Below are 15,817 nucleotides of genomic sequence, written 5' to 3'. Positions count from 1 at the left end.
CAGTCGTATTTATTGAATACTCTCCCAAGAGCTTAGAACAGTGCTCGGCACCTAGTGAGCACTCAGACACCACTGATGGATTGATTTGATTTTCCCAACTGTAAAATGGGGATTCAACACCTGTTCTCCCTCTCCTGAAGGTTGTGAGCCCCAGCCTCTGGACTCTAAGCTCACTGTGGGCAGGAAACGGGTCTGTTTATTCTTGCATTTCCCTCTCCTGAGTTCTCAGCACAGTGCTGTGCATATGGTAAGCACTCAGTACAGACGACTGACTGACAGGTGAGGCAGAAACGGTGAAGCTGGTCGGACTGCATTACATATACCCCAATGCTTGGCACAGGTACCTAAGTATGATGATTATTCATTCAATCGTATGCACTGAGTGCTTATTAATAATAATAATAATAATAATGATGGCATTTGTTAAGCACTTACTATGGGTGAAGCACTGTTCTAAGCGCTGGGGGGGGGATACAAGGCGATCAGGTGGTCCCACGTGGGGCTCACAGCCTCAATCCCCATTTTATGGATGAGGTAACTGAGGTCAGAAAAGTGAAGTGACTTGCCCAAAGTCACACAGCTGACAAGCGGTGGAGCCGGGATTAGAACCCATGACCTCCGACTCCCAATCCCGTGTTCTTTCCACTGAGCCACGCTGCTTCTCTATTATGTGCAAAGATCTGTACTAAGCCCTTGGAGAGAACGATATAACAATATAACAGACGCATTCCTTGCCCACATGCGGACAGTCCAGAGGACGACAAATGGAACAGTAGCAAAATTCTTGTGCAAAGGAAAAAAAAAAATCAGATCTGACCGGTGTTTTCTCGTTATTATTAAAAAGGTTCCCCCAGTCTCCCCCGCCGGCGACCACCTTTTCTTTTTTTTCCTTTTCAGAAGAATTTTGCTTCTTACCTCATCATTTAGAGGGAAAGGAGACCCTCTGGACTACAGAAGGAGGAAGAGAAAAAGTCACAAGTTCCAGTTCCTGTTCTTCCTTCCGCAGATCCCTTTAAATCAATCATTTCTACCCACACCCTGGTTTCCTTGAGGTGAGGGGGAGGAAAGGTTCCCAAACCCTCCAAGCCTCACTTTTCACACGTACGTTCACCTGCTTCCTAGCCCAGAGAATAATGGCCCTCTTAAAATCATTCTCTGAAAATCGTTGTGGGCAGGGAATGTGCCTACCAACTCTGTTATATTGTATTCTCTCAAGCGCTCAGAACAGTGATCTGCACAAAGGAAGTACTCAATAAGTACCATTGATGATGACGATGGTATCTGTTAAGACCTTACTACGTGCCAAGCGTTGACTGAAAACGGAATTCCCCAGAAGTCTTACCTGCTTCACTGCATCCAGGAGCCGCTCGAGTAGAAACTGCCTTTTGGTGTCATTGCTCTGGGGGCCTAAAATTCAAAAAGATTGCATTAATTTCATTTCCCAGCAGATTTTTTTAAAATGATATTTCTTAAACGCTTATTATGCTAAGTGCTGGGGTAGATACAAGCTATTCACGCCGGACATAGTCCATGTGGCTCTCAGTCTTTTTACGGATGAGGGAACTGAGGCCCAGAGAGGTGAAGTGACTTGACCGAGATCACCCAGCAGACAAGTGGCGGAGCTGGGATTAGAACCCAGGTCCTTCTGCCTCCCAGGCCCATGATCTATCCCCTAGGTCACGCTGCTTCTGGACTACTTCAAGTACGACTTTCCAAAGCATTTTAAGGATCACTGGTGTAAAGCCACAACAAGAATCAACCAGTTGTATTTATTGAGCACTTACTGTGTACAGAGCCCTGTACTAAGCGCTCGAGAGAGTACAGTAGGACAGAACAGACACATTCCTTGCCTACAACGAGCTTACAGTCTAGAGGGAGAGACAGACATTAATATAAGTAAATTGTTGATATGTACATAACTGTTGTGGGGCTGGTGGGGCTGGGGGAGGAGGCTGAAAAAAGACTGAGCTTCCCCTTTTCCCTCTGCTCCCTCTGCTGCCCCTCTACCCCCCCTTCACCTCCCCTCAGCTAAGCTCCCTTTTTCCCCCCTTTCCCTCTGCTCCTCCCCCTCTCCCTTTACCTCCCCTCAGCACTGTGCTCGTCCACTCAACTGTACATATTTTTATTACCTTATTTATTTTGTTAATGAGATGTCCAGCCCCTTGATTCTAGTTACTGCTATTGTTTTAATGAGATGTCCATCCCCTTGATTCTATTTATTGCTATTGCTTTTTGGTCCGTCTGTCTCCCCCGATTAGACTGTGAGCCCGTCAATGGGCAGGGACTGTCTCTATCTGGTGCCGATTTGTACATTCCAAGCACTTAGTAAAGTGTACTGCACATAGTAAGCGCTCAATAAATACTATTGAATGAATTGAATGAATGAATGAACAAAGGGAGCAACTCTGGGCAAGGCAGAAAGGAGTGGGAGAAGAGAAGAGGGAGGCTTAGTCATGGAAGGCCTCTTAGAGGAGGAGGTGTGCCTTCAATAAGGCTTTAAAGGTGGGGAGAGTAACTGTCTGTCCGCTATGAAGAGGGAGAGAGAGCAGTCCAGGCCGGAGGGGGGTTGTGGGCGAGAGATCGGTGGCGAGAAAGACGAGCTCGAGGCACAGTAAGAAGTTTAGCGTTAGACGAGCGAAGCGTGTGGCCCGGGTTGTAGTAGGAGAGTAGCGAGGTGAGATAGGAGAGGGCAAGGCGATCGAGAGCTTTAAAGCCGAAGGTAAGGAGTCTCTGTTGGTTTCGATGCGGAGGTGGATGGACAACCACTGGAGATTTTGAGGAGTGGGGAGATGTGGACTGAACTTTTTTGTGCAGAAATGATCCGGGCAGTAGAGTGAAGTATGGACTGGAGTGGAGAGAGTCAGAAGGCAGGGAGGTCAGCAAAGAGGTCGATACAGTAATCAAGGAGGGATAGGATAAATGCTTGGATTAGCGTGGCAGCGGCTCGGACGGAGAGGAAAGGACAGATTTTAGTGACGTCGTGGAGGTGGGACCAACAGGATTTGGGAACGGATTGAATATGTGGGTTGAATGACAGAGAGGAGTCAAGGATAATGCCCAGGTTACGGGCACGTGAGAAGGGAAGGTTGGTGGTGCTGCCTAGAATGATGGTAAAGTCAGGGGGAGGACAAGATATGGGTGGGATAATAAGGAGCTCTGTTTTTGACACTAAATTTTGAGGTAACAGCAGGACATCTAAGAAGAGATGTCTCGAAGGCAGGAGGAAATATGAGACTGCACAGAGGGAGAGATATCAGGGCTGGAGATGTAGATTTGGGAAGCATCTGAATAGAGGTGGCAGTTGAAGCCCATGGGAGTGAATGAGTTCCCCAAGGGTGTGGGGGTAGATGGAGAAAAGAAGAGGACCCACAAGTGAGCCTCGAGGGACACCCGCAAATAGGGGGTGAGAGGCCCAGGAAGAGCCCGCAACAGAGACTGAGAATGAGAGGCCGGAGATATAGGAGGAGAACCGGGAGAGGACACTGTCGGAGAAGCCGGGTTGGACAGGGTCTCCAGGAGAAGGGGTGGCCAACAGTGTCAAAGGCAGTTGAGAGGTCGAGGAGGATTAGGATGGAGTAGAAGCCGTTGGATTTGGCAAGGAAGAGACCATTTGTGACCTTTGAGAGGGTGGTTTCTGTGGAGTGAGAAGGGGGCAGAAGCCAGATTAGAGAGGGAAAAGGAGAGAATCAGAGAAGAGGAACTCGAGACGGCAGGTGTAGACAACTCGCTCAAAGAGTTTGGAGAGGAATGGTGGGACAGAGATGGATGGAACTGTCAGGAAAAGGGAGGGTTTGGTTTTTTTTAGGATAGGAAAGAGTCATTGCTAAACCCACTGCCCACAATAAAACCTATGCATATCACTTGCTGAAGAAATTACAGTGCCCGTCCCACCAAATTGCTTAAAAATTCATTCAGTCATTCAATCAATTGAGCGCTTACTGTGTGCAAAGCGCTGTTCTAAGCACCTGGGAGAGTTTGCTATAACAAGAGACACAGTCCCTGCCCACAAGGAGCTCACAGTCTAGAGGGGGAGACGGACATTAAGGCACATAAATGAATAAATCAATACATTACAGATAAATACATATGTGCTGTGGGGATGGGAGGGAGGATGAATGAAGGAAGCAAATCAGGGTGAAGCAGAGGGAATGGGAGAAGAGGAGAGGAGGGCTTAGTTGGTGAAGTCTTCTTGGAGGAGATGCGCCTTTGAAAATTGCTGGAATAAATAACCTCCAAACACTCCCGGGTGTTACGACAACACAGAGTCTTTCCAGTCCACGGCAGGTCAGTAGAGCTAGGTCAGTAGAACTTTATATTAGTTAATATAAAATACAGGCATCCTTAATTAAGCAAAGGTCAAGAGTTTGGGGGTTCCGTCCCATCACTCTAAAGTTTTCCGGAAGGATCCATGAGGTTCTCTTTTTCAGGAGGGAGCCTGAAAGCCACAGCAATGGAGACCCAACTGCAGGGAGGAGTGGAGAAGAGACTACCCGGCCTCGTCCCCCTTCCCTTTTTTAACGGTATTTGTTAAACGCTTGCTACGGGCCGGGCACTGGAGTGGATACGAGCTAATCAGGTTGGACCCGATCCAGGTCCCAAATGGGGCTCAGAGTCTTCACCCAATTAACAGACGAGCGAACGGAGGCCCAGGCCTTCCCAGACTGAGCTCCTCTTCTCCCTCTACTCCCTCTGCCACCCCCCCTTTACCTCTCCGCAGCCAAACCCTCTTTTTCCCCATTTCCCTCTGCTCCTCCACCTCTCCCTTCCCATCCCCACAGCACTGTACTCGTCCGCTCAACTGTATATATTTTCGTTACCCTATTTATTTTGTTGATGAATTGTACATCGCCTCGATTCTATTTAGTTGCCATTGTTTTTACGAGATGTTCTTCCCCTCGACTCTATCTATTGCCATCGTTCTCGTCTGTCCGTCTCCCCCGATTAGACCGTAAGCCCGTCAAACGGCAGGGACCGTCTCTATCTGTTGCCGACTTGTTCATCCCAAGCGCTTAGTACAGTGCTCTGCACATAGTAAGCGCTCAATAAATACAATTGAATGAATGAAAAGAAGTGAAGTGACTTGGCCAAGGTCACACAGCAGACAGGGCCCTGTGACTCCCAGGCCCGGGCTCTCTCCACTAGGCCACGCTGCTTCTCTTCTTCTTGGGTTGCAGTGGCAGCCACTGTGGCCAAATTGGCCCATCCTGGCTCAATACTTGAAATCTCTAATACAGCCTTTAAGAGGAGCCCAGGACAGGGCAGTTCAGCCAGGACGGCCACCCCCAAAAAGTCCCCGCTCCTGCCCAAATGGCAGTAACAAAGAACCGAGACCTGGAGACTCATTGATTCGATCGTACTTACTGAGCACTGTGTGCAAAGCACTGTACTGAGCGCTTGGAGAGTACCGTATAACAATAAAGAGACACATTCCCTGCCCTCGGTGAGCTTACGGTCTAGAGAGGGAGTTTCGGCCTCTCCCCTTTTCTTCTCTCTGACCCTCCGTATTGCTTCTGGTCATTTCTCACGCTTTCGCAGCCCTGCCCTTATCCCACACATAACTCCTACCAAAGCGGAGCGACTTAAAGGCCAGAAGTCAGGGAGTGCGGTTGGCTAACTTCCCCGCTGGTCCACCAACACCTTGACGAACATCTGCATCTCGGATAAAAACCTGTTCTTCGATCGGCTGAGGGTTTTGAGTTCTGGAATGGAAAAGTCTTGGGTTTATTTTTAACAAAAAAAGAAGAAAAAAGAAAAAGAAAAAAGAAACTTCCTGTTACTTTACCTCGGGTTGCCTGTCTGCCGCCCTCTGAACAAGGCAGTCGGTGTCAATGGAAAACTCTTTAACCTAAAACTTTGCATGATATTTCGAGATTTATCATTGCTTGTGACAGATGGAAACGGGACGTGAGATGGAGAGGGGTAGGGAGGAGAAGACATTTTCGGAAGGCAGGGTAGAGTACAGCCTCAGACAATAGCTGCCCCGGGCGATAACTCCCGCAGACCGACAGACCGGCCTAGTGAGTTGCTTTTCAAGACAGGAGCGATTCTAGGGGGGCTGAAGGGGGTGGGAGGAAGACTCAATCGATTCAATTTACTGAGTCGGTCAATCGTATTTACTGAGAGCTTACTGAGTGCAGAGCACTGAACTACACACTCGGGAGAGTACAACAGACACATTCCCTGCACGCAATGAGCTTACAGTCTAGAGGGGGAGACCGACATTAATGGAAATAAATAGATTACTGATATGTACATAAATGCTGCGGGGCTGGGACGGAAGATGAAGAAAGGGAGAAAGTGCTGACTTTGTGCAGAGCACTGTACAAAATACTTGCGAGAGAACAACAGGCGCATTCCCTGCCCACAGTGGACAGTGGGAAGAATCTGAAAGAGGACTGGGAGAGGGAAGGGAGGCATAAACAAAAAAAGAGGGTCAGGTTTCGCAAACCCACCAACGCAATCAGGGACAATCTTTGGTGTTCACGGGGTGACCAAGATCGTCAGCTGGGTTGCAACCTTTTCAGCCGGGTTTGCGCCCATAGGTTATCTTCATTTTTGAATTATATATTATCAGCTATTTATTATATTAACGTCCATCTCCCCGTCTAGACTGGAAGCTCATCTTGGGGAGGGAATTGAACACAGAGCCTAGCTCTGTTATGCTGCACTCTCCCAAGTGCCGTGTACAGTGTATTACACACAGTAAATGTTCTGAAAATACCACTGACTGATCATCATCAGTGGCCTTACCTTCAAATACAAAGGATTTGCATTTCTTTCCCAAACCCCTTGAGAGCAGGGATCACTTCCACTAACTGTTGTACTGGCCCCTCCCAAGCACTTTGGCTCAGTGGAAAGAGCCTGGGCTTCAGAGTGAGAGGTCATGGGTTCGACTCCCGCCTCTGCCACTTGTCAGCTGTGTGACTGTGGGCAAGTCACTTAACTTCTCTGTGCCTCAAGTTACCTCATCTGTAAAATGGGGATTAACTGTAAGCTTCATGTGGGACAACCTGATTACCCTGTATCTACCCCGGAGCTTAGAACAGTGCTCGGCATGTAGTAAGCGCTTAACAAATACCAACATTATTACTCTGCACACAGTGAACACTCAAATATCACTGACTGAAAGGATGTGTAGAGACTAAGCCCCCTTTCCTCTTCTCCCATGCCCTCTGCATCGCCCTGACCTGCTTTTATCCATCCCCACTCCCTGCCCCGCAGCACTTATGTCCATATCTGTCATTTATTTTCCATATCTGTCATTTATTTATATTCTATCTGTCCCCCCTCTCGAGACCGTAAGCTCCTCGTGGGCAGGAAATGTGTCTGTTGTTTTACTGTAATGACGGTGTCTATTAAATGCTATGTGCCAAGCTCTGTTCTAAGCACTGCGATAGATACAAGGTTATCAGATTGTCCCACGTGGGGGTCGCGGTCTTCATCCCCATTTTACAGACGACGTAACTGAGGCACCGAGAAGTTAAGTGACTTGCCCGAAGTCACGCAGCCGACAAGTGGCAGAGGAGCCGGGATTAGAACCCGCGACCTCTGACTCCCAAGCCTGCGCTCTTTCCATTAAGCCTCGCCGTTTCTCAAGCACTCTCCCAAACACTTAGTACAGTGCCCTGCACCCAGTTGAGCGCTCGATAAATACACCTGACTGACCGAGAGAGAATGAGTGTCTAAATACCCTTCTTCTCTTTACAAACCTTCCTCTCAAATGAAGCTTTTTCTTCCGGGAGGGAAGAGTCCCTGCTCAGCCTGCTTCCTATCCAGAGGGACTTGATCCCTGCCCCTCGTTCCCTCTCTTTAGGATTAAGAATACCGATCAATCTCTCAATGATAGATGAGTGTTTACTGCATACCGAGCACTGTACTAAACGCTTGGGGGAGTACAGGACAACAGAGTTGGTAGGCGCGTTCCTTGCCCACGACGAGCGGAGAGTCTAGTGGTCACACTGGGTTTGCTGGGATTCAGTTCTGGGAAATTCATTCAATTCATTCGATCGTATTTATCGAGCCCTTATTGGGTGCAGAGCACTGTACTAAGCGCTTGGAGCAAATTCTTGAAATGGCAAACTGGCAGGATTGTAAGCTTGCCTTCTAGACTGTAAGCTCATTGTGGGCAGGGAATGTGTCTTGATTGTTCTACTGCACTCTCCCAAGCGCTTAGTACAGTGCTGTGCACACAGTGAGCGCTCCATACATATAACTCACTGACTGCACAGGCACTGACAGACTTAGCCAAGGAATCATTCGAACAGCGGCTCAGTGGAAAGAGCCCGGGCAAGGGAGTCAGAGGTCATGGGTTCTAATCCCGGCTCTGCTTGTCGGCTGTGTGACTCTGGGCAAGTCGCTTCACTTCTCTTTGCCTCAGTTACCTCACCTGTAAAATGGGGATTAAGACTGCGAGCCCCACGTGGCACAACCTGATGACCTTGTACCCCCCCCCCCGAATGCTTAGAACAGGGCATAGTAAGCGCCTAACAAATGCCATCATTATTACTATTTATTGAGCGTTACTGTGTGCAGAGCACTCTGCTAAGTGCTGGGAAGCATAAAAATCAAAACAAATATAATCACAGATTAAATCGACTGCCTTGCATCCAGTGAAAAGTAATTTTGGGGGAAGGAAGGGGAGGGGAAACGGAGGAGAAAGGCTGACCTTTAGAGTTGGTTTATCACGTGTGAGAAATGAAGCCCAGGAGGTCTGAGGAACAGAGTACAAGAGCACAATCCCGCCCCATCTCTTCTTCCCAGCTCATACCAAGCTCGATCGCCTGGAACGAGTCTAAAACTACGGAGAGGGAGTTTCCATCACGTAAAGGACATTCCCGCTCAAGGTGGCGGGGTTTCTCGGGGGTCAAGCCTAACGTTAAATTCCGGTTTCCTGTGGGCAGTTCTTGGACCCCGTGGACAAAACAAACATTAAAGAGACCAAAGAGGGTCCTGGGTCGATTGACTGCAGTCTCTCGGCACCTCTCCACCCTCATCTAGCCTCTCTGTGGTCTGCCCAAGGGGCACCCTGAGGCAAAGGATACCCTACTGAACCCTAGGTGGACGCGAGAGGGTCAGGAAGTGGGCCGGGTGCTTTTCTAAGCCGAGCACTGTTCTAAGCTCCGGGGTAGATACAGGGTAATCAGGTTGTCCCACATGAAGCTCACAGTTAATCCCCATTTTACAGATGAGGTAACTTGAGGCACAGAGAAGTTAAGTGACTTGCCCACAGTCACACAGCTGACAATTACGCGGCAGCTTCGCTCCACTAGAACAACTCCCACGTGTCAGAAAAGCCACCTAGTAGGCCATGATACTCGAGTCTTCCTGGCCTCAGACATTCTGAATCATCAGGATCATATCTAATATCTACCTAATAATAATAATAATAATAATAATAATAATAATAATAATGTTGGCATTTATTAAGCGCTTACTATGTGCAGAGCACTGTTCTAAGCACCTGGGGGAGATACAGGGGATTCAGGTTGTCCCTCGTGAGGCTCACAGTTAATCCCCATTTTACAGATGAGGGAACTGAGGCCCAGAGAAATGAAGCGACTTGCCCACAGTCACACAGGTGACGAGTGGCGGGGCCGGGATTCGAACCCATGACCTCTGGCTCCCTACTGTACCTACCATATTGGACTCTCCCAAGCGCTTAGTCCAGCGCTCTGCAGACGGTAGGCTGGCTCTCAATAAACACCACGGATTGCTTGGCGAGACCTCCCTCCATCGCTGAGTTTCCCAAATCCTGTCCTACATCTGGACCTCACCCTTCACCCGCTCACGTCCACGAGCTGTCCAGGAGCAGCGGGCCTATTGGCTAGGGCACGGCCCTGCCAGTCGGAAGGATCTGGGTTCTAATCCCGGCTCCGCCACTTGTCTACTGTACGATCCTGGGCAAGTCACTTCACTTCTCGGGCCCAGTTACCTCATCTGAACAACGGGGATTAAAACTGAGAGCCCCATGTGGGACAGGGACTATGTCCAACCTGATCGGCTTGTATCTACCCCAGGGCTTAGTAAAGCACTTGTCACATGGTAAGCACTTAACAAATACCATCATTATTAACAGCATTTTGAGTGTTTCCAGTTCCATGGCTCTGGCAATAATAATTAATACTTATGGCATTCGTTAAGCGCTTACTATGTGCCAGGCGCTATGTCCCCGGCGTCCAGACCGACCATCGGCAGGACCTTCCCCAACTGCCGTCAAGGAAATGTCGGCACTTTGGGCACTTCGCTTCACTGCTCTACATTACTCATGTAAAATGGGGATTAAGATGGGGAGGCCTATGTGGGGCAGGGGCTGTGTCCAACCCAATTACTTTGTCTCTACCCTAGTGCTTAGCACAGTGCCTTAAGTAATCATCATATACTATTTAAAAAAAAAAAATCTGGACCTAGAAGAGGGCCCAATCTCTGCTGTACCTGCAGAGTGGTTGGTACGCTACTAAGATCCCCCTAACTAGCCCGCCAGACGCTAGGCAACAACCTCGGACGTTGCCCTGCTATCCCTTCTCGACCGGGAAGGGGACGAGAGCGGGCTCCAGAGTCACGCTCCAACACGCAGCGACCCGGCCTCCGGTCACGGGGTGGGTGGGGCCGATCGGGAGCACCGGCCAGCCCGACTCCCCTGGGTGAGGGACTCGGTTCCCTCATCTGTAAAACGGGAATTAAGACCGTGACGAGAGCTTGTATCTACCCCAGCACTTCGAATAAATGCCTGGCCCTTAGTAAGTGCATAATCAATTCCACAATCTTAATCCTCACTGTACAGATGAGGTAATCGAGGCACAGAGAAGTGAAGTGACTTGCCCAGGATTTTACAGTCGTAAGAGCCAGGCAGAAATCCAGCCAGTAGGAACCCTCCTTGGGGCAAGGGGAGGTGGGAGAGCCCGGAAATGTCTGCAATTTTTGTCGGTTCTCCCTGCCTCCCTCTCACCCTAATAATAATGGTACCTGTTAAGCACTTACTATGTGCCATGCATTTTTCAAAGCACTGGGCTAGATCCAAGTTAATCAGGTTGGAGACAGTCCCTGTCCTAGAGGGGGCTCACAGATGAGGTAAGTGAGGCCCAGAGAAGTGAAGCGACTTCCCCGAGGTCACCCAGTAGACCCGTGGTGGAGCCGGGAACAGATCTCAGGTCCCCCTGACTCCCAGGCCCTGTGCTTTAGCCACTGAGCCATGTTACTTCTCTGTCCCTCCCTGGGGCATTTGCGAGCCGTGGTCCTCTGACGCCCGGGTCCGAGGTCTCCCCACTAAGCCACGAGCAGAGCTCGTGGGAGAGTACAGTATAAAAAAGTGGGCAGACGTGTTCCCTGTTCGCATGAAGCTTACAGTCCATTCATTCAATAGTATTTATTGAACGCTTACTATGTGCAGAGCACTGTATTAAGCGCTTGGAATGGACAATTTGGCAACAGACAGCGACAATCCCTGCCCAATGACGGGCTCACGGTCTAATCGGGGGAGAGAGATGGACAAAAACAAGACAACGTAATCACGATAAATAGAATCAAGGGGAGGTACACCTCATTAACAAAATAAATAGAGTAATAAAAATATAGACAAATGAGCACAGTGCTGAGGTGAGGGGGAGGGAGAGGGCGAGGAGCAGAGGGAAAAGGGGGCTTATCTGAGGGGAGGTGAAGGGGGGGAAGGGAGAGGGAGCAGAGGGCGGAGGGGGAGCAGAGGGAGCAGAGGGAAAAAGGGGTAGCTCAGCCTGGGAAGGCCTCTTGGAGGAGGTGAGCTCTCAGTCTAGAGCTGAACAAGAGGGATGGATGCTCTTGAGCCAGAAGTCTGATCCACTTCCCCCTGCCTTGAGCTGAACTTTGAATCCTGCCAGCGAGTCGGCAGGGACTCTACAGAACGAAGCCTCACACAACGCTGTGTCCCGCCTGAAACCTGGGTAGATCAGCACGATGCACTGCAGTCACCCTCTCACCATCTTGGTTTCATCACCATCACCATCTTCACTAGTCACTATCATTTCTAACCTCACTGATTCTGAATCAACACTCTCTCTGACCCCGACCTTCACCCCCTCAGCGTCGCGCCTGGAGAGTTTCGAGTACTCTGTCGGTCTCGACCGCGGAAGGGAGAGCCAAGCAGAGGCCCGTCCCTTCCATTCCCGGCTTGGCCAGTGGCTAACGAGCGGAAGGCCGTCCGCTACAAGTCAAGACTCACCCGTGCCGGGCGGCGGCGGCATCGGACAGAGTCGAGGGCGAGACTCGAGTTGACTGCACGGACGGTAAACCCCTTCTGGATTTTGACCAAGACTCTATGGATCCACTACCAGAACGATTGCAGATGGAGGTGGGGCGTTCTGGGACACGTGTCCATGGAGTCGCTGCGGGTCAGAGACGACTCGACGGCGTAAGACCAGATATATCAAGCGCTGTTCCGAGCGCTGGTTTAGATACAAGCTAATCAGGGTGGGCACGGTCCCCGTCCCACGTGCGGCTCACAGTCTAAATAGTTCATTAGTTCTTCTCGCTCCTAAATCCTACTTTCCTATTCTCCCACTCCTTTTTGCATCACCCTGACTTGGTCCCTTTATCCATCCCTCTTCCCAGCCCCACAGCACTTATGAATATATCCGTATTATATGTATATCAACGCCTACCTCCCCTTCTAAACCGTTAGCTCATCGTGGGCAGGGAACGTGTCCGTTATATTATACTCTCCCAAGGGCTTAGTACAGTACTCTACACACAGTAAGCCCTCAGTAAATACTACTGATTGACTAGGATCAACTCCCCATTTTACAGTGGAGGAAACTGAGGCCCAGAGAAGTGATCAGCCCAAGATCACACGGCAAGAAACTGGCAGAGGCGGGATTAGAACCCGGGTCCTCCGACTCCCAGGGCCCGGCTCTTTCCACTAGGCCGCGTTGCCAGCCAAGGGTCTTCTCGGCAGGGCACCGCAAACTTTCCAATTCATTCCGCGGGGCCTCAGTCGAAACACCAACCTGGATGTCAAGTGATGGAGGCCCGCCAGGCCGCTTAAAGCCGGGAAAGAGCTTTTTCCGGAAAAACTGAAACGGGAGCGCTTGGAGAGTTCCCGCGTGGAGAAACGAATCCTCGGCCATGTTTATAAGCCCCGGGGAAAGCTGAAGCTGTCCACACAAAAGCACAGAGCATTTGGCAGCGACAAGAGGGCATGAACGACTCTCGCACAAAAACAGCAGCCAGCCCTTGGGTGAAGAAAAATTATAAGAATTTTCATTCAGTATGCATCCTGGAACGTCCGAAGACACCAACAGCGCACCTTCAGAATGGAGGGGTTAAAACGGATGTTTTTCTCAAGGTATAAACACCAAAAAAAATTAATCTCAAAACCCAACATGGTCTAGTGGATAGAGCACAAGCCCGGAAGTCAGAAGGACCCGGGTTCTAATCCCTACACTTGTCTGCAAGTGTAGGGAAGCAGCGTGGCTCAGTGGAAAGAGCCCGGGCTTGGGAGTCAGAGGTCATAGGTTCGAATCCCGACTCTGCCACTTGGCAGCTGTGTGGCTGTGGGCAAGTCACTTCACTTCTCTGGGCCTCAGTTCCCTCATCTGTCAAACGGGGATGAAGACCGTGAGCCTCACGTGGGACAACCTGATGACCCTGTATCTCCCCCAGCGCTTAGAACAGTGCTCTGCACATAGTAAGCGCTTAACAAATAGCAACATTCTTCTTCTGCAAGTCACTTAACTTCACTGAACCTCAGTTACTTCATCTTGGAAAATGGGGTTTGAGATTGTGAGCCCCATGTGGGACAGGGGCTGTGTCCAACCTCATTCATTCAATAGTATTTATTGAGCGCTTACTATGTGCAGAGCACTGTACTAAGCGCTTGGGATGAACAAGTCGGCAACAGATAGAGACGGTCCCTGCCGTTTGACGGGCTTACGGTCTAATCGACTGTATCTGATTAGCCTGTTTCTACTCCAGCGCTTAGTACAGTGCCAGGCACATAGTAAGTGTTTAAATACCATAAAAAATTCCTAATGAGACTTTTCAGCTAATGCAGAGGGACGCTCATTTAAACTTTAAAGACACATGAGAAGCTGGATGGCTGGTGACGGCATCCGTGGATTCCAGACTCCCGTGACATCATTCGCATCGCGCCAGGAAAGCCACATAGTGACATCTTGAACAACATTTAGCAGAGGCCTGCCCAAGTCTGCCTGAAATGCTAAATAATAATAATAATAATAATACTATAATAGTATTGGTTAAGTACTTACTATGCCAAACACTGTGGCAGGCATTGCGATAAATACACGGAAATCAAGTCAGACACAGTCCTGTCCCACACAGAGCTCACAGAAGCTGCACGGCGTACTGGAGAGAGCACGGGTCTGGGAGTCAGAAGATCATGGGCTCTGATCCCAGCTGTGCCACTTCTCCGCTGTGTGACCTTGGGCAAGCCACTTCACTTCTCTAAGCCTCAGTTCCCTTACCTGTAAAATGGGGATTAAGATTAACCCTAACTCTCTGGGGGACACAGTGTCCAACCTGATAATAACAATAACGTTGATATTTGTTAAGCGCTTACTATGTGCCAAGCACTGTTCTAAGCACTGGGGTAGATACAAGGTAATCAGGTTGTCCCACGTGGGGCTCACGGTTTTAATCCCCATTTTCCTGATGACGTAACTGAGGCCCAGAGAGGCGAAGTGACTTGCCCAAAGTCACCCAGCTGACAAGTGGCGGAGCGGCATTAGAACCCACGACCTCTGACTCCCAAGCCCAGGCTCTTTCCACTGAGCCACGCTGCTTCTCTGATGGGCTTGTATCCGTCCCAGCACTTAATACAATGCCTGGAACATAGTAAGCACTTAACATGCCAATTATCATTATCATGACTATTATTAAAGAGGGGGGCAGTGACGTATCCTTAGGAGACAGGGGGCAGACCAGCTGAAACCCACTTGGAGGAGCTCATCTCCTCCAAGAGGCCTTCCCGGATTGAGCCTCCCCTTTTCCCTCTGCTCCCTCTCTGCCCCCCCTTCACCTCCCCTCAGCTAAGCCCCTTTTCCCCCTTTCCCTCTGCTCCTCCCCCTCTCCCTTCCCCTCCCCTCAGCACTGTGCTCATCTGTATATATTTTTATCACTCTATTTATTTGGTTAATGAGGTGTCCATCCCCTTGAGTCTACTTATCGCGATTAAGTTGTCTTACTTTTGTCCGTCTCCCCCGATTAGACCGTAAGCCCGTCAAAGGGCAGGGACTGTCTCTATCTGTTGCCAAACTGTCCATTCCAAGAGCTTAGTACAGTGCTCCGCACGTAGCAAGCGCTCAATAAATACTATTGAACGAACTGAATGAACGAAAACCGGGTTGTCCCGTGTCAAGCAGGACAAATGGGTACCCTCATCTCAGCACGCGTGTTTTGGCTCTCTGGCAGGTGAACAGAGCCACGAACTGATCCCGGGCGCCACAGCACACTGTTCCACGGTCACCAAGAGACTCTGTCTCTTCCCCTTCCCTCAGCCCTTAGCAGCATATCCAAAGCCCGGCCTTCCCGGCTCTCCACCGACCCTGCCCGCCTTAGAGGACGGTTCTCCGTCTTCGACTCTCCAGCTCACCAAACTCCCCGTCTATCTCGCTCATGCCTCCACACCACCGAAGATTTTTAAGGTGATTCATTCAGTAGTATTTATTGAGTGCTTACTATAATAATAATAACGTCGGTATTTGTTAAGCACTTACTATGTGCAGAGCACCGTTCTAAGCGCTGGGGGAGACAGAGGGTAACGGCTTGTCCCACGTGAGGCTCACGGTTAATCCCCGTTTTACAGATGAGGGAACTGAGGCACAGAGAA

At 49.8% G+C, this 15,817-nt stretch overlaps 1 protein-coding gene across 7 annotated transcripts in view; it reads right to left on the bottom strand.

Annotated features, from left to right (window-relative positions):
• The window catches only part of SNX29 (sorting nexin 29), a 553,944-nt gene that overhangs the window by 525,854 nt on the left and 12,273 nt on the right, over window positions 1-15,817 (bottom strand). For all 7 annotated transcript variants that reach the window (XM_039911120.1, XM_029053042.1, XM_039911121.1 and 4 more), the window contains exon 2: window positions 1,343-1,407. In XM_039911120.1, the coding sequence (XP_039767054.1) occupies window positions 1,343-1,407 (65 nt within the window). The remainder of the gene's footprint in view (window positions 1-1,342; window positions 1,408-15,817) is intronic.

The sequence above is a fragment of the Ornithorhynchus anatinus genome, chromosome 2 (assembly GCF_004115215.2).
Source record: "Ornithorhynchus anatinus isolate Pmale09 chromosome 2, mOrnAna1.pri.v4, whole genome shotgun sequence".
Lineage (NCBI taxonomy): Eukaryota > Metazoa > Chordata > Mammalia > Monotremata > Ornithorhynchidae > Ornithorhynchus > Ornithorhynchus anatinus.
The sequence above is the reverse complement of the archived record's forward strand: the minus strand, read 5'-3'. Positions and strand labels throughout refer to the sequence as shown.